Source organism: Hordeum vulgare, chromosome 6H, assembly GCF_904849725.1.
Source record: "Hordeum vulgare subsp. vulgare chromosome 6H, MorexV3_pseudomolecules_assembly, whole genome shotgun sequence".
Lineage (NCBI taxonomy): Eukaryota > Viridiplantae > Streptophyta > Magnoliopsida > Poales > Poaceae > Hordeum > Hordeum vulgare.
Window position 1 is genome coordinate 5,979,519 of NC_058523.1, and position 22,916 is coordinate 6,002,434.

A 22,916-nucleotide genomic window follows, 5' to 3' on the forward strand; every position below is an offset into this window, starting at 1 on the left:
TGCCACAAGTCGAGCTTTATAAACGGTTACATTGCCGTCAGCGTCCGTCTTCTTCTTAAAGATCCATTTGTTCTGAATAGCCTTGCGGCCCTGAGGTAGTATCTCCAAAGTCACACTTTGTTCTCATACATGGATCCTATCTCGGACTTCATGGCTTCTAGCCATTTGTTGGAATCTGGGCCCACCATTGCTTCTTCATAATTTGCAGGTTCATTGTTGTCTAACAACATGATTGACAAGATGGGATTACCGTACCACTCTGGAGCAGCACGTGATCTCGTCGACCTGCGTGGTTCCACAGAAACTTGAACTGGAGTTTCATCATCATCATCATTAACTTCCCCCTCAACCAGCGTCGCAATGACAAAGGTTTCCCCTTGCCCTGCGCCACCATCCAGAGGGATGAGAGGTTCGACAACCTCGTCAAGTTCTATCTTCCTCCCACTCAATTCTCTCGAGAGAAACTCCTTCTCGAGAAAAGCTCCGTTTTTAGCAACAAACACTTTGCCCTCGGACTTGAGATAGAAGATGTACCCAACTGTCTCTTTTGGGTAACCTATGAAGACGCACTTTTCCGCTTTGGGTTCCAGTTTTTCAGGCTCAAGCTTTTTGACATAAGCATCGCATCCCCAAACTTTAAGAAACGACAACTTTGGCCTTTTGCCATACCACAGTTCGTATGGTGTCGTCTCAACGGATTTTGATGGTGCCCTATTTAAAGTGAATGCAGCTGTTTCTAATGCATAACCCTAAAATGATAACGGCAAATAAGTAAGAGACATCATAGATCGCACCATCTCTAATAGAGTACGATTTCGACGTTCGGACACACCATTACGCTGTGGTGTTCCAGGCGGTGTTAACTGTGAAACAATTCCACATTGTCTTAAGTGAGTACCAAACTCGAAACTCAGATATTCACCCCCACGATCAGACCGTAGGAACTTGATCTTCTTGCTACGATGATTTTCCACTTCACTCTGAAATTGCTTGAACTTTTCAAATGTTTCAGACTTGTGCTTCATCAAGTAGACATAACCATATCTACTTAAATCGTCAGTGAAGGTGAGAAAATAACGATATCCGCCACGTGCCTCCACGCTCATCGGACCACACACATCGGTATGTATGATTTCCAACAAGTCACTTGCACGCTCCATTGTTCCGGAGAACGGAGTCTTAGTCATCTTGCCCATGAGGCATGGTTCGCACGTGTCAAGTGAATCAAAGTCAAGTGACTCCAAAAGTCCATCAGCATGGAGTTTCTTCATGCGCTTTACACCAATATGACCTAAGCGGCAGTGCCACAAAAATATGGCGCTATCATTGTTAACTCTAACTCTTTTGGTCTGAATGTTATGTATATGCGTATCGCTATCAAGATTCAATATGAACAATCCTCTCACATTCGGTGCATGACCATAAAAGATGTTACTCATAGAAATAGAACAACCATTATTCTCTGACTTAAAAGAGTAACCGTCTCGCAACAAATAAGATCCAGATATAATGTTCATGCTCAACGCAGGCACTAAATAACAATGATTTAAGTTCATCACTAATCCCGACGGTAGCTGAAGTGACACTGTGCCGACGGCATTGCATCAACCTTGGAACCATTTCCTACGCGCATCGTCACTTCATCTTTCGCCAACCTTCGTCTATTTCGCAGTTCCTGTTTCGAGTTGCAAATATGAGCAACAGAACCGGTATCGAATACCCAGGCACTACTACGAGAGCTGGTTAAGTACACATCAATAACATGTATATCAAATATACCTGATTTTTCTTTGCCCGCCTTCTTATCTGCCAGATACTTGGGGCAATTGCGCTTCCAGTGACCCATACCCTTGCAATAGTAACACTCTGTTTCCGGCTTAGGTCCAGCTTTGGGTTTCTTCGGCGGATTGGCAACAGGCTTGCCGCTCTTCTTCGAATTGCCCTTCTTGCCTTTGCCGTTTCTCTTGAAACTAGTGGTCTTATTCACCATCAACACTTGATGCTCTTTACGGAGTTCAGACTCTGCGACTTTCAACATCGCAAACAACTCGCCGGGTGACTTGTTCATCCCTTGCATGTTGTAGTTCAACACAAAGCCTTTATAGCTTGGCGGCAGTGATTGAAGGATTCTGTCAGTGATAGCCTCTTGCGGGAGTTCAATCCCCAGCTCACCTAGACGGTTTGAGTACCCAGACATTTTGACCACATGTTCACTGACGGACGAGTTTTCCTCCATCCTGCAAGCATAGAATTTATCGGAGGTCTCATACCTCTCGATCCGGGCGTTCTTCTGAAAGATAAACTCCAACTCCTGGAACATCTCAAATGCTCCATGACGCTCAAAGCGACGTTGAAGTCCCGGTTCTAAGCCATACAAGACTGCACATTGAACTATTGAGTAGTCCTCCTTACGTGCTAACCAAGCGTTCTTAACATCCTGATCAGCCGTAGCGGGTGGTTCATCTCCTAACGCAGAATTAAGGACATAATCCTTCTTCCCAGCTTGTAAGATTAGCTTAAGATTATGAGCCCAGTCTACAAAGTTGCTTCCATCATCTTTCAACTTAGCTTTCTCTAGGAACGTATTAAAATTCAGGATGACTGTCGCGTGAGCCATGATCTACAACACAAATATATTCAAAGTGGACTTAGACTATGTTCAAGATAATTAGAGTTCAACTTAATCAAATTATATGCTAAACTCCCACTCAAAAAGTACATCTCTCTAGTCATTTGAGTGGTTCATGATCCACTTACACTAGCTCAAGTCCGATCATCACGTGAGTTGAGTATAGTTTCAGTGGTAAGCATCCCTATGCTAATCATATCATCTATATGATTCATGATCGACCTTTCGGTCTCATGTGTTCCGAGGCCATGTCTGCACATGCTAGGCTCGTCAAGCTTAACCCGAGTGTTCCGCGTGCGCAACTGTTTTGCACCCGTTGTATGTGAACGTTGAGTCTATCACACCCGATCATCACGTGGTGTCTCGAAACGACGAGCTGTAGCAACGGTGCACAGTCGGGGAGAACACAATTTCGTCTTGAAATTTTAGTGAAAGATCACCTTATAATGCTACCGTCGTTCTAAGCAAAATAAGGTGCATAAAAGGATTAACATCACATGCAATTCCTAAGTGACGTGATATGGCCATCATCACGTGCTTCTTGATCTTCATCACCAAAGCACCGGCACGATCTTCTTGTCACCGGCGCCACGCCATGATCTCCATCAACGTGTTGCCATCGGGGTTGTCGTGCTACTCATGCTATTACTACTAAAGCTACATCCTAGCAAAAATAGTAAACGCATCTGCAAGCACAAACGTTAGTATAAAGACAACCCTATGGCTCCTGCCGGTTGCCGTACCATCGACGTGCAAGTCGATATTTCTATTACAACATGATCATCTCATACATCCAATATATCACATCACATCGTTGGCCATATCACATCACAAGCATACCCTGCAAAAACAAGTTAGACGTCCTCTAATTTTGTTGTTGCATGTTTTACATGGTAACCAAGGGTATCTAGTAGGATCGCATCTTACTTACGCAAACACCACAACGGAGATATATGAGTTGTTATTTAACCTCATCCAAGGACCTCCTCTGTCAAATCTGATTCAACTAAAGTTGGAGAAACCGACACTTGCCAGTCATCTTTGAGCAACGGAGTTACTCGTAACGATGAAACCAGTCTCTCGTAAGCGTACGAGTAATGTCGGTCCAAGCCGCTTCAATCCAACAACACCGCGGAATCAAGAAAAGACTAAGGAGGGCAGCAAAACGCACATCACCGCCCACAAAAAATTTTGTGATCTATTCGAGAAGACATCTACGCATGAACCTAGCTCATGATGCACTGTTGGGGAACGTCGCACGGGAAACAAAATTTTTCCTACGCGCACGAAGACCTATCATGGTGATGTCCATCTACGAGAGGGGATGAGTGATCTACGTACCCTTGTAGATCGTACAGCAGAAGCGCTAGTGAACGCGGTTGATGTAGTGGAACGTCTTCACGTCCCTCAATCCGCCCCGCGAACAGTCCCACGATCTAGTACCGAACGGACGGCACCTCCGCGTTCAGCACACGTACAGCTCGACGATGATCTCGGCCTTCTTGATCCAGCAAGAGAGACGGAGAGGTAGAAGAGTTCTCCGGCAGCGTGACGGCGCTCCGGAGGTTGGTGATGACCTTGTCTCAGCAGGGCTCCGCCCGAGCTCCGCAGAAACGCGATCTAGAGGAAAAACCGTGGAGGTATGTGGTCGGGCTGCTGTGGGAAAAATCGTCTCAAATCAGCCCTAATTGCTCCATATATATAGGAGGAGGGAGGGGAGGCTTGCCTTGGGGCTCAAGGAGCCCCAAGGGCTGCGCCACCAAGGGGGGAGGAGTCCTCCTCCAATCCTAGTCCAACTAGGATTGGAAAGTGGAGTCCTTCTCTCCTTTCCCACCTCCCTTTTTTTTTTCTTTTCCTTTGATTTCTTATCCTTGGCGCATAGGGCCCTTTTGGGCTGTCCCACCAGCCCACTAAGGGCTCGTGCGCCACCCTCATGGCCTATGGGCTTCCCGGGGGTGGGTTGCCCCCCCCCCCCCCCGGTGAACTCCCGGAACCCATTCGTCATTCCCGGTACATTCCCGGTAACTCCGAAAACCTTCCGGTAATCAAATGAGGTCATCCTATATATCAATCTTCGTTTCCGGACCATTTCGGAAACCCTCGTGACGTCCGTGATCTCATCCAGGACTCCGAACAACATTCGGTAACCAACCATATAACTCAAATACGCATAAAACAACGTCGAACCTTAAGTGTGCAGACCCTGCGGGTTCGAGAACTATGTAGACATGACCCGAGAGACTCCTCGGTCAATATCCAATAGCGGGACCTGGATGCCCATATTGGATCCTACATATTCTACGAAGATCTTATCGTTTGAACCTCAGTGCCAAGGATTCATATAATCCCGTATGTCATTCCCTTTGTCCTTCGGTATGTTACTTGCCCGAGATTCGATCGTCAGTATCCACATACCTATTTCAATCTCGTTTATCGGCAAGTCTCTTTACTCGTTCCGTAATACAAGATCCCGCAACTTACACTAAGTTACATTGCTTGCAAGGCTTGTGTGTGATGTTGTATTACCGAGTGGGCCCCGAGATACCTCTCCGTCACACGGAGTGACAAATCCCAGTCTTGATCCATACTAACTCAACTAACACCTTCGGAGATACCTGTAGAGCATCTTTATAGTCACCCAGTTACGTTGCGATGTTTGATACACACAAAGCATTCCTCCGGTGTCAGTGAGTTATATGATCTCATGGTCATAGGAATAAATACTTGACACGCAGAAAACAGTAGCAACAAAATGACACGATCAACATGCTACGTCTATTAGTTTGGGTCTAGTCCATCACGTGATTCTACTAATGACGTGATCCAGTCATCAAGCAACAACACTTTGTTCATAATCAGAAGACACTGATTATCTTTGATCAACTGGCTAGCCAACTAGAGGCTTGCTAGGGACGGTGTTTTGTCTATGTATCCACACATGTAAATGAGTCTTCATTCAATACAATTATAGCATGGATAATAAACGATTATCTTGATACAGGAATTATAATAATAACTATATTTATTATTGCCTCTAGGGCATAATTCCAACAGTTACTCGTAGCGATGAAACCAGTCTCTCGTAAGCGTACGAGTAATGTCGGTCCGAGCCGCTTCGATCCAACAATGCCGCGGAATCAAGAAAAGACTAAGGAGGGCAGCAAAACGCACATCACCGCCCACAAAACTTTTGTGTTCTACTCGAGAAGACATCTACGCATGAACCTGGCTCATGATGCCACTATTGGGGAACGTCGCATGGGAAACAAAAATTTTCCTACGCGCACGAAGACCTATCATGGTGATGTCCATCTACGAGAGGGGATTTCCGATCTACGTACCATTGTAGATCGCACAGCGGAAGCGTTAAGAAACGCGGTTGATGTAGTGGAACTTCCTCACGTCCCTCGATCCGCCCCGCGAACCGTCCCACGAACCGTCCCGCGATCCGTCCCATGATCCGCTCCGATCTAGTGCCGAACGGACGGCACCTCCGCGTTCAGCACACGTACAGCTCGACGATGATCTCGGCCTTCTTGATCCAGCAAGAGAGACAGAGAGGTAGATGAGTTCTCCGGCAGCGTGACGGCGCTCCGGAGGTTGGTGGTGATCTAATCTTAGCAGGGCTCCGCCCGAGCTCCGCAGAAACGCGATCTAGAGGAAAAACCGTGGAGGTATGTGGTCGGGCTGCCGTGGCAAAAAGTTGTCTCAGATCAGCCCTAAAACCCCACTATATATAGGAGGGAGGGAGGGGAGGAGGCAGACTCAAAACCTAAAGGTTTGGCCGAAATTGGAGGTGGAGGAGTCCTACTCCAATCCTACTTGGAGTAGGATTCCACCTTCCCACTTGGAAACTCTTTCCACCTTGTGTTTTTTCCTTCTCAAACCTTATAGGCCTTAGTGGGAACTTATTCCAGCCCACTAGGGGCTGGTTTATCTATTCCCATAGCCCATGAGACCCCTTGGGGCGTGACACCCCTCCTGATGGTCCCCGGCACCCCTCCCGGCACTCCGAGTACACTACCGATGAGCCCGAAACTTTTCCGGTAATGCAGGAAAACCTTCCGGTAACCAAATGAGGTCATCCCATATATCCATTTTCGTTTCCGGACCATACCGGAAACCTCGTGACGTCTGTGATCTCATCCGGGACTCCGAACAACATTCGGTAACCAACCATATAACTCAAATACGCATAAAACAACGTCGAACCTTAAGTGTGCAGACCCTGCGGGTTCGAGAACTATGTAGACATGACCCGAGAGACTCCTCGGTCAATATCCAATAGCGGGACCTGGATGCCCATATTGGATCCTACATATTCTACGAAGATCTTATCGTTTGAACCTAAGTGCCAAGGATTCATATAATCCCGTATGTCATTCCCTTTGTCCTTCGGTATGTTACTTGCCCGAGATTCGATCGTCAGTATCCGCATACCTATTTCAATCTCGTTTACCGGCAAGTCTCTTTACTCGTTCCGTAATACAAGATCCCGCAACTTACACTAAGTCACAATGCTTGCAAGGCTTGTGTGTGATGTTGTATTACCGAGTGGGCCCCGAGATACCTCTCCGTCACACGGAGTGACAAATCCCGGTCTCGATCCATACTAACTCAACGAACACCTTCGGAGATACCTGTAGAGCATCTTTATAGTCACCCAGTTACGTTGCGACGTTTGATACACACAAAGCATTCCTCCGGTGTCAGTGAGTTATATGATCTCATGGTCATAGGAACAAATACTTGACACGCAGAAAACAGTAGCAACAAAATGACACGATCAACATGCTACGTCTATTAGTTTGGGTCTAGTCCATCACATGATTCTCCTAATGATGTGATCCCGTTATCAAGTGACAACACTTGCCTATGGTCAGGAAACCTTGACCATCTTTGATCAACGAGCTAGTCAACTAGAGGCTTACTAGGGACAGTGTTTTGTCTATGTATCCACACATGCACTGTGTTTCCAATCAATACAATTATAGCATGGATAATAAACGATTATCATGAACAAATAAATATAATAATAACTAATTTATTATTGCCTCTAGGGCATATTTCCAACAGTTATTAGAATAGATCCATGCTACATATAAAGAAAATAGTAAAATAGTGAGAGCCAATATACAAATAAATATCAAAAGTAAACATAAGAGGACATGAAGGGAGGGATCGGTCGGTCCAGACTGTGTTGGGGCTGTGAGGGTGGAATCCAGCTGGGCTCCAAAACATGTCGAATTATATTTATTTATTATAAAATTATTTCAATTTTTTCTAGACAATTTCATTTTTGGTCAAACTTTGTTAGAAGAAGGACCTGAATATGTGATCTTTTGTATGTTTTTATCCGTTTGGAAAAAAACATGAAATTTTATCAGAATAGTCAGCATGGCAGCCGGCGAATTATTTTGTCTTCTTGCTAGTATCATGTGTATGTGTCTAGTATGAGTATGTGCAATGTGTTAAGACTCTGTTGTCATCGGTTGCATGTGTTAACCTGTATGACTAGTTTGACATTTTGATTTCAATCATTGTGGAAATTGTCAAATAGATGATGAAGAGTTTTCTTCCCCCATTTAGGTCCTTTCTGTATCCCGCTATTCCTATTTATTTATTTTTGCCATGTTTTATATATTTGGATCACCAAACATTGTATCTGAGTTTCAGATTTATTGTGCAATTGAATCATACTTTAGATGTTTTTGCATGGGGTTATTTAAGGTAGTTATAATGTATTTGAGTTTATTTATAAAGGTACTAAAGTTTTTCCCTCATGCTTAATTTTCTTGGCCGGGTTCTTCCTTTGATCACAGCTCTGCCACTATATCCAAAAAAGGAAGAATCGCATATAGCAATGTCAAAGAATTGAAGCCATATGAACCATCACAAAAGCAAAAAATGCTAGTGCTTCTATAGTTCACATCCCACCACTATCGTCATGGTAGTGACCAATGTACTCTTACAACATGCTTAAGTAAGGCTAGCACCATTTCTACTGCAACAGCCTAAAATGAACAAACTAATTTCACTCACACAACACCTGATATTTGCATTTCTAAGCAAACTAACACATGGGGTGCCACTAGTAGTAAAGCCACACATCACATCACATAAAGAGTGGTAAACTATAAACTTATGGATTATGAATATTTGTGTCCAACTTCCAACATTGACAAAAAACTAGAAGAAAGGAGTCTACTCAGAGCAACAACACATGTCATATAGAAAACCCACAAACTACAATGGTAAATAAGACTGTAACCGGGATACAAGCCTATATCCATGAGATACACCTATCATTGGTTTGGTAAAAGCAAAGCTACCTTTTTCTCGTAGAATAATTTCTGATCTCGATGCCCCTGTTGGCAGCGGTGATAGAGGTGTTGGTGACACGGGTGATGAGGTTATGGAAGTGGGAGATTACGGCCAAGGTATGGCGGGTGCCGACCTAGGCATCCACCTTGAGCTTCACACTACCCTCCTATAGCTGGAAGTCGAGCTTGAGGTGCCTGAAGTTGCGGATAAGCATCCCGTGCGACCCTGTCCCTGTCACAAACTTTGCCGACACCTTGATGGTGATCTCCCGGGATCTCCATTTTATTCGATGCCAGCATCATATTTATATTATCTTCAACCACGGGCTTCCACTCTTCTTGCTCTTCGACAATGGCAACGGTGGGGTAGAGACAGGGAGAGTATCCGGTGCACCAGGCCAATTGGTGCTACCGGTGCACCGGAACCCCGTTACACATTTAAAAATGTTCGAATTTTTTTTACAAAAAATTAGTACATTGACAAAGCATCAAATTTACTACAGTGATAAAAATTCAAATCAAAATTTGAAACATTGCATGAGTTATAAAAATGACATATTTGACATCAATATGCTAATGGGCCAAATCTAAAGCCCAACCTCTGTTTTGTACTATTCAGTTTTAAATTTGTCATTTTTGTATCTAGGACAATGTTTTGAATTTTTGTGACAACATACATTGATGTTGTGTCAATACATTTATTTTTGTGACAACATACATTTATTTTGGATTTTTCCAAACATTTTTGAATGTGTAGTAAGGGTCTGGTGCATCGGTAGCATCAATTGCCCCGATGCACCATTCCCGGCCGGTAGGGACATGGCGGCTATGTGCACGCACGGGCAGCAATAGCAGGCTGAGTGGTCATACGAGGTGAAATCTTATCAACATTTTGGAAACTAAATAAATTCTTTTATCGTGTGTGTTGGGGGGGGGGGGGGGATGCGCGATCACCATAGAAAACCAAATATATTTGTGATGAAATTTCAAATAAAAGTTTGCCAATTTCTTTACCTAAATACAGGTACATACTGACATCATATCAGTCACAAACCAACTACTCGCTTAGTGGAAGGTTCTCTACACTTGTCCTAGTTGTTTAGATTGCAAGTTCGAGAAGCGATTCCTTATCCCAAGCTCTTGTCTTTCAAAAAAGAAACAATACTTGGACCCATGTCATGTTGTTAAAATGAGACATGTTACAGCAGTTTTATTTGTCGGCGAGAGTAAAGGGTGGCTCTGGGCGTGTAGTGGGCCTGACTAGACCCAGTAGCACTGAGAGCCTGATCCAGGGCCCCAAAAAAATATAGTGGGCCGGACTAGACCAATTCTATGATATGATTAACATTTTTTTTTTGCAAATTCCCCCAGCTTACAAATATTTTTCAAGCCCTAAAACATTATTTTGCAGGAAAAACAATTCTTTCCAAATAGAAACCTTTTACAGTACATCTAAGATATATTAGCCGTCCACTAGCAAAAGAGCCCGTGCGTTGCCACGGGAGAGAAAACAACACGCATCTTTAATTCAGTAACCACGACTCAAGATCTTAATAGGCCTACATCTTTTAATTCCAAATGGCATCATATTTATGTTACCGACAGTGGCTTGAGTGCTCACACTACAAAACCACATTTGAATGTAGTCAGTCCTAAGGTCTCTCTTTGTCTCTCTCTCTCTCTCTCTGAAAATTTTAGTACGTTCCGTTTGCTTAGTTACAGAGGGGGTATACACCAACTCGATGCATATTTAATGAACAAATCAAGAAATATTGAGTACATGTGTTTCAAATAATTAAAATTTATGTCTTGTGAACTTATGTTATTAATGAACGCATAATAAGTAAATATGGATATTATTTACTCGATGTTTCAAGTTCCATGGTCTCTCTCCTTCTCGGTGATGCCCACAAATATTTGCATTATGATGAAAATAACAAAGTATGTTTTATTAATTAATGATAGCATACGCGTCAGAGTACTATTTTTGTCTTGCTGATATATTTGTTTGTATTTGTAATCCAAGTGAAGTCTTAATTTGATTGCAGAAATATTAGAAAACTCCATAAAAATTAATCAATTTATAAGTATATGCATGCCAAATGTTCAAGGTTGCTTATCAACATGGATATTTAAAAAAAATCATTAGCAAAACAGTTTAAAACAATATGAAAATTCAAAACTAAGCCATTGGACTATGTAAAGCTTGTATAAGCAAAATTGTACAGTTTTTATACATTAGAAATATTTTTTTGCAGGTGACACCAGAAACATTATATATATACACGTATAATACATGTTTGACATTATTCAAATACACGATTAACATTTTTGAAAAAATATATTTTCTATGTCTACTTTGTTCCATGCACACTTTATATTTTTTTATATGTTTTTATTATGCATCGGAAACATTTTTCTGCATTTAAAGATTTTGAATACATGATCATTTTTTTGAAAATAATAAAAAAATATTATTATTATCTATGCGCACTGTACATTTTTGTATATGTGGGAACTTTTTTTGTCTATAAATTTGACACTTCTTTAATCGATGATTTACATTTTTGCAAAGTTTATCAAAATAAAGCCAAAAGAGAAAAAAAATGCAAAAAACATAGGGAAAGTGCAAGAAAGAAGAAAAAAAAATGTTGAAGGCCGGCCCAGTCATAATGCACCCGCAAGTACTGAATGAGAAAAGGTGGGAGAAAATTGGGAGATCTTGGGATCTAACTGCGGTCTGCAGAGTGAAACTCTAAGTGCCCAACCAGTTGGGCTGACGATGCGACAGTGATGAAATTGAGGGACCGCCTTGTCTTGAGTTAAAAGGAAGAGCTGAATCGGAGTTTAAAAAACGAACCGGTATTGCGTACAGGTATTCCAAACAATTTAAATTTATGTCATGTGAACTTATATTATTAATGAACATATAATAAGTAAGCATGGATATGATCTTACTTGATGTTTCAAGTTGCATGGTCTCTCTCCTCCTCGGTGATGCCCACAAATATTTGCATGACGATGAAAATAGCAAAGCATGTTTTATTAACTAATGATAGCATATGCATAAGAGCATTATTTCTGTCTTGCCGATTTAAGTGTATGCATTTGTAATCAAAGTAAAGTCTTAATTTGGTTGCAAACATATTAGACAGCTCCATCGAAAACAATAAATTTACAAGTACATGCATGCCAAATGTTCAAGATTGCATATCAACATCGATATACTTAAAAAATCATCAGAAAAACAGTTTAAAACAATATGAAAAATCAAGGCTAGGACATTGATTTACGTAAAGTTTGTATAAGCATCATTGTTCAGTTCTTTATACATTAGAAACATTTTTTTTTGCGGGTGACATCAGAAACATTTTATATATACACGTTTAATATTTTCAATTTCATGGTTAACATTTTTAAAACATATTTAGTTTTCATGTCTACTTTTTTTATACACATTCTACATATTTTGTATGCATCATGAACATTTTCTATATACATGTTTGACATTATCCAAATACACGATTAACATTTTTGAAAAGTTATATTCTTTATGCCTACTTTGTTCCATACACATTGTATATTTTTGTATATGTTTTTCTTATACATCGAAAATATTTTTCTATGCACACCTAAAGTTTTTTAAATACATGATCAATATTTTCAAAATAAAATAAAAATATATTATTTATGATCCCTATGCACTGTACATTATTTGTATATATGGAAACTCTTTTATCTATAAGTTTGACATTTCTTAAATCCATAATTAATATTTGTGCAAATTTTATGCCAAAAGAAAAAAAAAATCCATGATTAGTATTTGTGCAAAGTTTATGCCAAAAGAGAAAAAAATAAAAAAAACATAGATAAACTGAAAAAAGAAGAAAAAAAAAGAAAGAAAAGGGGGAGAAAAAGTGCTAAAACATTTTTGTGTGCACATTTAAAGTTTTTTAAATACATGATCCATATTTTCAAAATAAAATAAAAATATATTATTTATGATCCCTACGCACTGAGCATTATTTGTATATATGGAAACTTTTTTATCTATAAGTTTGACATTTCTTAAATCCATGATTAATATTTGTGCAAAGTTTATGCCAAAAGAGAAAAAATCCATGATTAATATTTGTGCAAAGTTTATGCCAAAAGAGAAAAAAATTGAAAAGAACATAGAAGAACTGAAAAAAGAAGAAAAAAGAAACAAAAAGAAAGAAAAGGGGGAGAAAAAGTGCTAAAACATTTTTGTATGCACATTTAAAGTTTTTTAAATACATGATCAATATTTTCAAAATAAAAGAAAAATATATTATTTATGATCCCTACGCACTGTACATTATTTGTATATATGGAAAAAAATTTATCTATAAGTTTACATTTCTTAAATCCATGATTAATATTTGTGCAAAGTTTATGCCAAAAGAGAAAAAAATAAAAAAAAAAACATAGAAGAACTGAAAAAAGAAGAAAAAAAGAAACAGAAAGAGAGAAAAGGGAGAGAACCAGGGATCAAACCTAGCTCTCCTAGATGCACAACAGTTGCACCAGCCACTACGCCTCACACATGGTAATAACAATTCACGGTTTCAAACTATAAGAAGTACAGCGTACAACGACTTTGACAAGAAAAAAATTTGAACCATTTTTTTTTTACTTATGGGTGGCATAGTGGGTAATTTAAGCTAACTTCAAGGTCAATTTAAATGACGTACCACAGAAGCAATAGATGCTTTATTAATAGGTAAAGATAAAGATTAAGTCGAGATTTAAGTCTAACAAACGTTCTTCAGTTATTGTACTAAAAAGACGTATAGCTGCAAATGGTGTATAAGATGAGAAAGTGATCAAGTGAGCTCGGGACAAATGTGTGTCAATATCTACATTGATCGATTGATCAGAGGAGCCAACAATTGGTTTAACATTTGATGATCGCGGTGCTACACACTCATCGCTAGATACAAGGCGTATATATGGCCGAAGCTTGAGCTTTGCACAATATCCATCTGGAGTAAAAATGAAAACTAGGTGGGAAAAACATTAGCATGCATGTCCTTCCATGGCAATGACACGATGATGATGATCAGTAGACCTCCACGTTCCACTGCTCAGCCTTCTTGAGCTGCTTCTTGTAGTCAAGCCAGTTGATGCCTGCCAACAACAGCAACATAATAACATTTCATCATCTCAGCATCAGCAAGATATAAGAACAGGAACCAACGATCGGATGATTATTTATTTACTTTCCGAGCTTTCGAAGAGCAGGATGAATGGATTGTTGGTACATACCGTCCTTGGCGGCGAGGTCGACCATGATGTCGTCGATGCCCTTCTCCATGCCCTTAAGCCCACACATGTAGACGTAGGTGTTGTCCTTCTTGAGCATCTCCCAGAGCTCCTCCTTGTACTCGGCCATCCGCGTCTGGATGTACATCTTCTCCCCGGCCGCGTTCGTCTGCTCCCTGCTCACCGCGAAGTCCAGCCGGAAGTTCTCCCCGCCGATCTCCACCATCTTCTCAAACTCCTGAAAACATGCACAATTTCCATGCATGTGAAGCAGATGGATCACTGTCTGAAGTATGAACTTACAAACAGAATTTCACTAGCTAGCCACACTGAATTTCATACCTCCTTGTAGAGCAGAGTGTCACTTGTGGGGACACCCAAGAAGAGCCATGCCAAGCCATTGAACTGCACCAATGTTTATAAATCAAGAGTTAACTAGTTTGATCTGATGTACTGTCGTGTGTGTCTCACTTGTAACTAAATACTGACCGATTTCGGTGTCGTAGATTTTACTTAAAGCATGGATAGATGATTGTTCTCCACTTGTGTGGTGTTTTTTTTTTCCTTCTTTTGCGGGTTTTGTGTGGTGGTTGCTAGTTACTAACCTTGTAGTCGTCGTGCTGCTCGAAGAACATCTTCCACAGGAAGGAGCGGAACGGCGCGATACCGGTACCCGTGGCGAGCTGCGATCATTATTCACGATCATGTCCATCAGCTAATTAGTTATGTGTGTTTGTGTCCAACAGTTTCTCCAGCAAGAAGATCATGGATGATGCAAAGGGTGATTAACTTTAAGAATAAATGGTTGCACAGTACCATGATGATGGTTGCGTTGGGGTCCTTGGGCATGAGCATCTCCTTGCCCACCGGCCCCGTGATCTTCACTTCTGAACCCGGCTTCAGATCACCTGCACATCAAATTAACATCTCAGCAGGCAAGCAGAATGATGTCAGGAATTAACATGCATCTGGATCGGCATCGTAAATCAGTTTAATGGATCTCAATCCCCTTCTTCATCTCGGATCAATGTTGAGCAATGAATTGACGAAGGAAGGAAAAAAAGAGAGGAAGCAGCAGCAGGAATATATATATACTGACAGAGGAAGTTTGAGCAGACGCCCTTGACGAGCTCCCCGGCGTCGTTGGTGTAGACGAGGCGCTTGACGCAGAGCGACACGGTCTTGGAGTCGCCGAAGTCGCCGAGCGCGCTGCTGGCGATGGAGTAGAGGCGGAGCTTGTGGGGCTTCCCGTTCTTGTCCTCGCCGTCGGCGATGACCCCGATGGATTGCCCCTCCCGGTACGGCACCTCGCCCTCGGTGCTGAAGACCATGTGCCAGGTCTCCCCGGGCGCGTTGTCGCCGGTGAGGCGGGTGTTGAGCAGGCACCGCCCCACGTAGGGCTCCTTGGGGCGGTACTTGTTGGTCACCACCCCCTCGTCCTGCTTCTTGGAGATCTTCACCGGCTTGGCCGGCGCCGCCTCCGCGGTCTCCGTCGTCGACACCTGCGCGCGCACGCCCCTGGTTGCATTTCGCGGCCGGCTGGGGTAGTACAGGAAGTGGCTGGCCGCCGACGAGGCGCCGGCGGTCTTGGTTGTGGCCGGCGAGTAGGACGGCAGCGCGGCTGTCAGCTGGGCGGCCATGGTGGAGTGTGGGTGGAGAGAGTGTGGACGTGCGGTGTGTGAGTGGATTGGGTGGTGGTATTTGGGATGAGAGGAGGCGACGGAGCGAGTGGAAGGGAGACGAGGTGAGAAGCAAGTGGTGCTCTGCTCACCGACCGCATGGGAGGGAAAAGCGTCCTACTGTTCTTCAAACTGACTTCACCCGGATAACCCAATTATTTTCTATCTGTATCTCGGTGCAAATATCAGAAATTCTAATAACTCCGCTCATTCCGGCCAATCCCTAGCTGCCATGTGTATGGCCTTTAAAGTATATACCGGAAATATGGTCTCTTTTGCAAAAAAGAATTATTCACATACAAAAAATAGTACTATTTTTTAACAAAATGATAAATAATGTGATGGTTATAAAAAGTCAATATAAATACCTCAAGGTTTCAAAAATACAAAAAATAGTATTGTAAGTAATATTTTTCACTATTTCTAACAAAATGATAAATAATTTGATGATTTTAAAAAAGTCTATATAAATAGCTAAAGATTTCAAACTTATTCCCCGTGAAATAAAGGTTTCAAACATAGCTCCATGTTTTTTTTTCTGGGTTTTGTCGGTTCAATTTCTTTTTAAAAGCATTGGTATTTCAAAGAAACAAAATTAATAAACTCAGTTTTATTTTCGAAACAGATATTTCAATTTCATTTGAACTAATTTCAAATGAATTCAAGACACAAATTTCAATTGTTTCATACAAATTTTAGTCAATTTCAAGAATATTTCACGAACATTTCACATCAAATTCAATTACGGCCATACCATTCAGAAAAAATTCAAATTATTCATTAATCATCTATTTCAAGCTATTTAAAAATATATGAGAAATTTAAATACATACCATACAAATTTAATTATTTGAAACCTTTTACAAAACTTAATTATTTCACATTTCACACTTTCAAGTGTTTAAAAAAATCGAAAATATTTTTTTTGTCAAAACTATATTTTGAAATCCATTGGTACAATTTATTTTCTTTGGTATTTTTGGAATTAGTTCAAACAAAAATATGTGGTACATGCATTGTGGTAAGCAACTTTTTTGAATTGAGGAGCAAACCTCCCAATTTCATTTCACAAAATTAAGCTGATAATTTCAATTATTTCTATTTAAAAAACTGTAAATTAATAAAAATGTAATACAATAATTTATGCTTCGTTTTAGAAACACATGTTTGAAATGAATTTTAAATGCAGCAATTTTTTTATCATATTCAACAAATATTTCAAGTTATTCCATACATGTTTCAAATGAATTTTTAATGCATATAACAGTTTTGATTGTAGTCAATAGACATTTCAAATTATTCCACACATGTTTGAAATTTAAAATAATTTTGTGACATTTCACAAAGACAAATTTCAAAACACTCATATGTATTCCAAAAAAATGAAATAGTTCCAATGACATTTGAGAAACAAACAGTTCAATAGAATTTTTAATTTATTCCACACATTTTAGATACAAACACTCAGACATGTTTCAAATGAATTTTTAATGCATCGAATAATTTCGATTTTAGTCAACAGACATTTCAAATTATTCCACACATGTTTGAAATTTGAAATAATTTTGTGACAATTCACAAAGACAAATTTCAAAAAACTCATATGTATTCCAAAAAAATGAAATAGTTCCAATGAAATTTTAGAAAAAAACATTTCAATAGAATTTTGAAATTATTCCACACACTTTAGAAACAAACACTCGGACTTGTTTCAAATGAATTTTTAATGCATCAAACAGTTTTGATTGTAGTCAACAGACATTTCAAATTATTCCACACATGTTTGAAATTTGAAATAATTTTGTGACATTTCACAAAGACAAATTTCAGAACACTCGTACGTATTCCAAAAAAAATGAAATAGTTCCAATGAAATTATGGAAACAAACATTTCAATAGTTTGTGGAAAATTTAGATAATTTTTAATAAAAATACACACACATTTGACAAAGTTTTTAATTATTCCATACCGTTCAGAATTATTCTTTTTTTTATTGATCATCTATTTCTAAACTTTTCACCACATGTCATGAAGGGATGGACTATTCGTCACCCAGGGTGCAAATAATATCTCACGCACTCTATAGTCACCTTAAGTACCAAAATGTATATAGGCTAATACTAGGAAAAAGGCCCGTGCGTTGCAACGGGAGGAAAAAACACTCGCGTGTTTCAGCTTAGTTAATTGATACTTTTTTAAAATAACCTAACATTGAATAATACATATAAATGATTCGAATAAACATTAGTTGAAACCCTTGATTTTGTGAACATGTTTTTTATCATATCAAAAAATATGCCCCGCTGCATGTCGAATACCAATGAATCAGGACAATAATTATATTGATTAAGATTTGACATGGGCCTATATGAACAACGGGTAGTAAAAGATTTCTAATATATTGATTTACATTGTACCCTATATAGTATTAAAAAAATATAAAATAACAACATATTCAAACTCTACACATTTTTCTAATCAAATTCGATATATAACATGTTTAAATTGGATTTATGGTTTAAAAAATATTGTTATTTGAAATTACATATTTATTCTGAATAGACTCCGGATTATTAAAAATATTTAACATGTAAAATAACAATATATTCAAACTCTACATATTTTTCTAATCAAATTTCATATGTAACATGTTTAAATTAGATTTACGGTTTAAAAGATATTGTTATTTGAAAATACATATTTATTCTGAATAGATTCCGGATTATTAAAATTATATTCAAACTCTACACGTTTTTCTAATCAAATTTCATATGTAATATGTTTAAATTAGATTTACGGTTTAAAAGATATTGTTATTTGAAAATACATATTTATTCTGAATAGACTCCGGGGTTATTAACACATATGTCAGGAGGGTTTACGCAAAAGTATATAAAACGATTCGCTGCGTATGAAAGATGGACTGTGGGTTATTTAGCGTTAATGTCAAAGGGTTTTGTGTAAAATACGAAAATAACGGTTCGGGCTCACTTAAAGACGGACTGCGGGTTGATTAACGAAAACGACAGGGTGTTTTTTACAAAATGACCACGACGGACGACAGAAACACTACATGATTTATTATTAGGGAGAGATTACGACGTGTAGTTAGGGGCTTCTTAACATCCATCATCAGAAACAAATATTTTATGCATGTGAGATAATACTACGACATGCATATGCAAAGCTGAGGTGAAATTATAACATGGGGGTGATAACTCAATGCATGTGAGGTAAGATTACACCATGATAAAATTACGACGTGCGTGTGATGATGTAAAATTACAACATCCAACGGGAATCATGTCTTGAGAGAGGTTACACCGGGGTGAAAAATTACTTATTCTTCGTCCTGGAGGACGAATATAATTCATATACATCAAGCATTATTGTTAAAACACCACACATGTAAGGGCATATACTATATATTTTGAGAAAATAAATCCTCTGATGATAAGTGTGAACTTATGCCTCGGTCTTTACAATCTTCCACTAGTCTGTTCGCTTCAAGATTGTACCATGGATGAAGCTGCACGCACGTCAAACACGCCAGGTGAGACACTCGTATCTTGTGCCGCCGTTCTTGGATGACGACGACGGGGGCTTCTTGCCGCCGGTGCCGAGGAAGACGTCGGTGAGCACAGTCTTGGACCGCAGCGAGGCCTTGAGGATCTCCAGACCCTCCTTGTACCCGAGCTGCACGGTCCTCTCCTGGAGCGCGGCGAGGCCCCCGACGGCGGCGAGGGCGCCGAGCCGCGCGATGCTGGAGATGGCCGACATGGGCGTGACGGCCAGGTCGTCCGTCACCGTGTACGTCACGCCCCCCTGCACGTACCCCGTCGTCCCCGTGGCGGCGCCCTGCTCCGGTTGTGCCGGCGCCGGCGCCGCCACGTACTGGTACTGGGTCGCCATCTCGTTCCCGCAGACCGGGCACCGGGCGCCCCTCGCGTCCGACACGTACCCGCGGCAGCCTTGGTAGCTGAAGGTGTTGGTGGTGACGCCGCCGCAGGTGAAGAAGGTCCTCGGTGCCGGTGCCGGCGGCGCCGGCAGGCGGAGGAGGGGGCTTGCCTCCACGGCGTGGCAGAGGAGGGCGTCCTTGCCGAAGCCGGGACGCAGGTAGCTGCCCTCGAGCCGCTCCACGCTGGAGTAGAGGTTGCCGACGCTGCCTGCCATGGACTCCTTCCCCAGCAGCCTCACGGCCGTGCCGGCCGGTAGGGTGAGGAGGGAGAAGAGGAAGTCGACGGCGTCCTTGCCGGCCTCCGCGAACACCACGCGCGGCCGCGGCGGCCTGGTGTCCACCAGGAGCTTCATGGTGATGGTGATCGGCGCCGCGCTCGGGGCTCCGGTGGTGTCCGCCATCTCGGGTTGATTTCTTCGGAGGGGATGGAATGGTCTGAATTGAATCTATATCACGCACTGTTGTACGCAGCATCCACTACATTTTGCCGCCGAACATTGTGCGTCGGGCAACGAGGGAATCGCATCTTCTGCTTTCCAAATTTCTCTAGTAAGAGCATCTCCGCGCCCAACCCGCGGCGCACAACAGTGCGTACACCATAGGCATTCCACCAGACGCGTAAAATTCAGCGCATGCAACATGAATTTTTGATCACATTTATCACTCCATCACTAAATATAAGTCTTTTAAGAGATTTGACTAAATGACTATATATGAAGCAAAATGAGTTAATCTATACTCTAAAGTATGTCTAACTATATTCGTATATAGTTTTCTAATGAAACTTTTTAAAAAGACTTATATTTAGAAACAAATGGAGTATAATAAAAACGATACATAACATAGTTACATATATAGTCTAGATAGTTAAAAAAAACTACATAGCATAGCATAGATAAAAAAACCGATAAAAAAACTACCCCTCATCGTCGTGGTCATACTCCGACGCGCCGGTGTCCGATGCCTTCATCATGATGAAGGCGTCAATTCACCGTTCATCGTCAGAGGATCAAGTTGGCGCTTCCTTCAGCTCCATTTGAAAGAGTACGGCTTGCTTCCGCGTACGATTATCTTCATGATAGACGGCTTGTTCCGTCCTCCTTTGCGCGAAGAATTGGCGCTTGTCGAGGATGTCCTGCGGGAATTGTCGGCACCGCTCCGTCATGGCATGCTCGTCCATGTCAGCAATGCTGAGGCAGCGCTCCTGCCTCCAGTTCCGGCGACGGTCCTCGTCGGTGACTACCCGTGAACGAGGCGCGACGTTCTGCACCCAATCCATCGTCATCACCTCGGGGAATTATATCTCCCTTCGAGGCCTGTTCAGGCGCCACGCCGCCGCGTCGTACCCGCGGACGGCATGCTCGACGGTGTCGAACGTGTCGAGGTCGAGGCGCATCTCGCCGGATCAGATCTCGGCGTACAACATGCCGGAGGAGCGCGCGCGTACGCCGCGCTAGCGAGAAGTTCCCCTCCGGCGCGGCGGCGTCGAGGTGAGAAAGGAGGCAGAGGTGAGAAGTTCCCTTTTTTGATGGGACTGTTGGAGATGCTTTAAGGCCGCGCACAGCCTCACGAGTTAATTGGTTACAATGAAACCACATGGTGAGTTCATATTCTCCGACATATTATAATGAGCCTTTTTTTGTTGTGAGCGGACATACGTGATCCGGTCATATCAGCGCCGGATCGTATGATCAATCACAAAAAAATATCAGCCCGGTGGTTTGTGCAAGCCTCCATGTTCAAGGTGTGATCCGCGCCACATAGGCAACCTCCACCTCCTTCTTCGCCCCTCCTCCTCCTCTTTCGTCATCTCTAACTTATCTTTTTACCCTGCAACATTTTGTAGTGAGCGGCTTGCACGATTACTCTTGCGTCGGCTTAAAAAGACTGTAAATTCAAAGTAAACATCTTGTAGCAGATGGCTTGCACGATCATTCTTGCGTCGACATCTAAAGACTCTAAATTCAAGTACAACATATCCAACTAGTGATCATCAAACCTACGCATATTCAGCCAATGATAAGGAAAACAATACATATCCAGCAAATGTTCGACAAAACTATGCATATCCGATCAATGAACTGAGTTGCTTGTGATTTATGCACCACTAGGCTATTGTGCGATGAGATGCGCCATGTTACCACAATACTTCAAGACGACCTTTTGGATAATGTACCGTTGAGGGTTGAGGCACTTTGGTTCACAGTTGCGGATGACCGCATCGCGGTAGGGCGAATATTAGCCTAAAAAGTTGAGCCATTTTTCCCCGTGTCATGTATCATGTCGAGAATAGTTACCAACCATGCATTGCACAATAGATCATCCTTCTAGATGTTGAAGCTTTCACCTCTACCTTTTTTGTTTGGATCGCAGACAAAATCATATGGATCATCGTCCTCCTTATCCTTTATCTCCTCCTCCTCTGTCTGTTTGGCGGCCCAATCATGTTGTTGTCTCCTCAATGCCGGTCTAGGTGTAGGATTGTGTGCCGATTTGGGTGTAGCCCGGCTACGTCTAGATGTAATAGCGGGACTAGGTGAGATCCAGATCTTCCACCGGGCCGTCCTCATAACCACCTCCTCCTCCGCCTCCATCATGGATGATGTCAGGCATCTCCCATTTCCCATCGTTGTACGCCTTCTTCCCTGCTTTAACCATAGAAGCGAACAACGTGCGGGAAACCCTTATGCTCCCTGTCCATCGTCCGCGATTACTGCGGCGCCGCATTTAGGTTGACGATATCATGCACGTGCCCGACGGCTGTTGCCGTGGACTCCCTACCAACCTACTTGGTGGCGTGGTAGTACAGAGCCTTGTAATGCTCCGGCCATGGCGGAGTCTTGACAGTGGTGGTCACCAACAGGGCTCCGCGACCCTGGTGCCGACTTCCAGCATGTCTGCGGCCATCATGCCCATCGCAAAAAACGCTATCAGCACGCCCTCCGGATTTCCTCTTCTTAAGCTTTTCCTCTTTAGCATCCTTCGCTTTGACACATCGATTTTGCCGCGTCGTCGAGTTGATCTTAGGTCAGGGTGGTGT

General features: G+C 41.8%; 2 protein-coding genes across 2 annotated transcripts; both read right to left on the minus strand.

Annotated features, from left to right (window-relative positions):
* Nucleotides 1-13,783: 13,783 nt before the first annotated feature.
* Nucleotides 13,784-16,011, minus strand: LOC123403451 (ferredoxin--NADP reductase, leaf isozyme 2, chloroplastic-like). The gene is made up of 6 exons (XM_045097391.1): nucleotides 15,338-16,011; nucleotides 15,055-15,146; nucleotides 14,844-14,921; nucleotides 14,581-14,643; nucleotides 14,242-14,476; nucleotides 13,784-14,103 (listed from the first exon to the last, which is right to left on the minus strand). Exons 1-6 carry the CDS (start codon nucleotides 15,876-15,878, stop codon nucleotides 14,036-14,038), a joined length of 1,077 nt encoding a protein of 358 aa, XP_044953326.1. The 5' UTR covers nucleotides 15,879-16,011; the 3' UTR covers nucleotides 13,784-14,035.
* Nucleotides 16,012-19,244: 3,233 nt separating this feature from the next.
* On the minus strand, nucleotides 19,245-20,385 carry LOC123403163. Its single transcript, XM_045097124.1, has one exon. The coding sequence runs from the start codon at nucleotides 20,275-20,277 to the stop codon at nucleotides 19,459-19,461; it is 819 nt and encodes a 272-aa protein (XP_044953059.1). The 5' UTR covers nucleotides 20,278-20,385; the 3' UTR covers nucleotides 19,245-19,458.
* Between the last annotated feature and the right edge of the window lie 2,531 nt (nucleotides 20,386-22,916).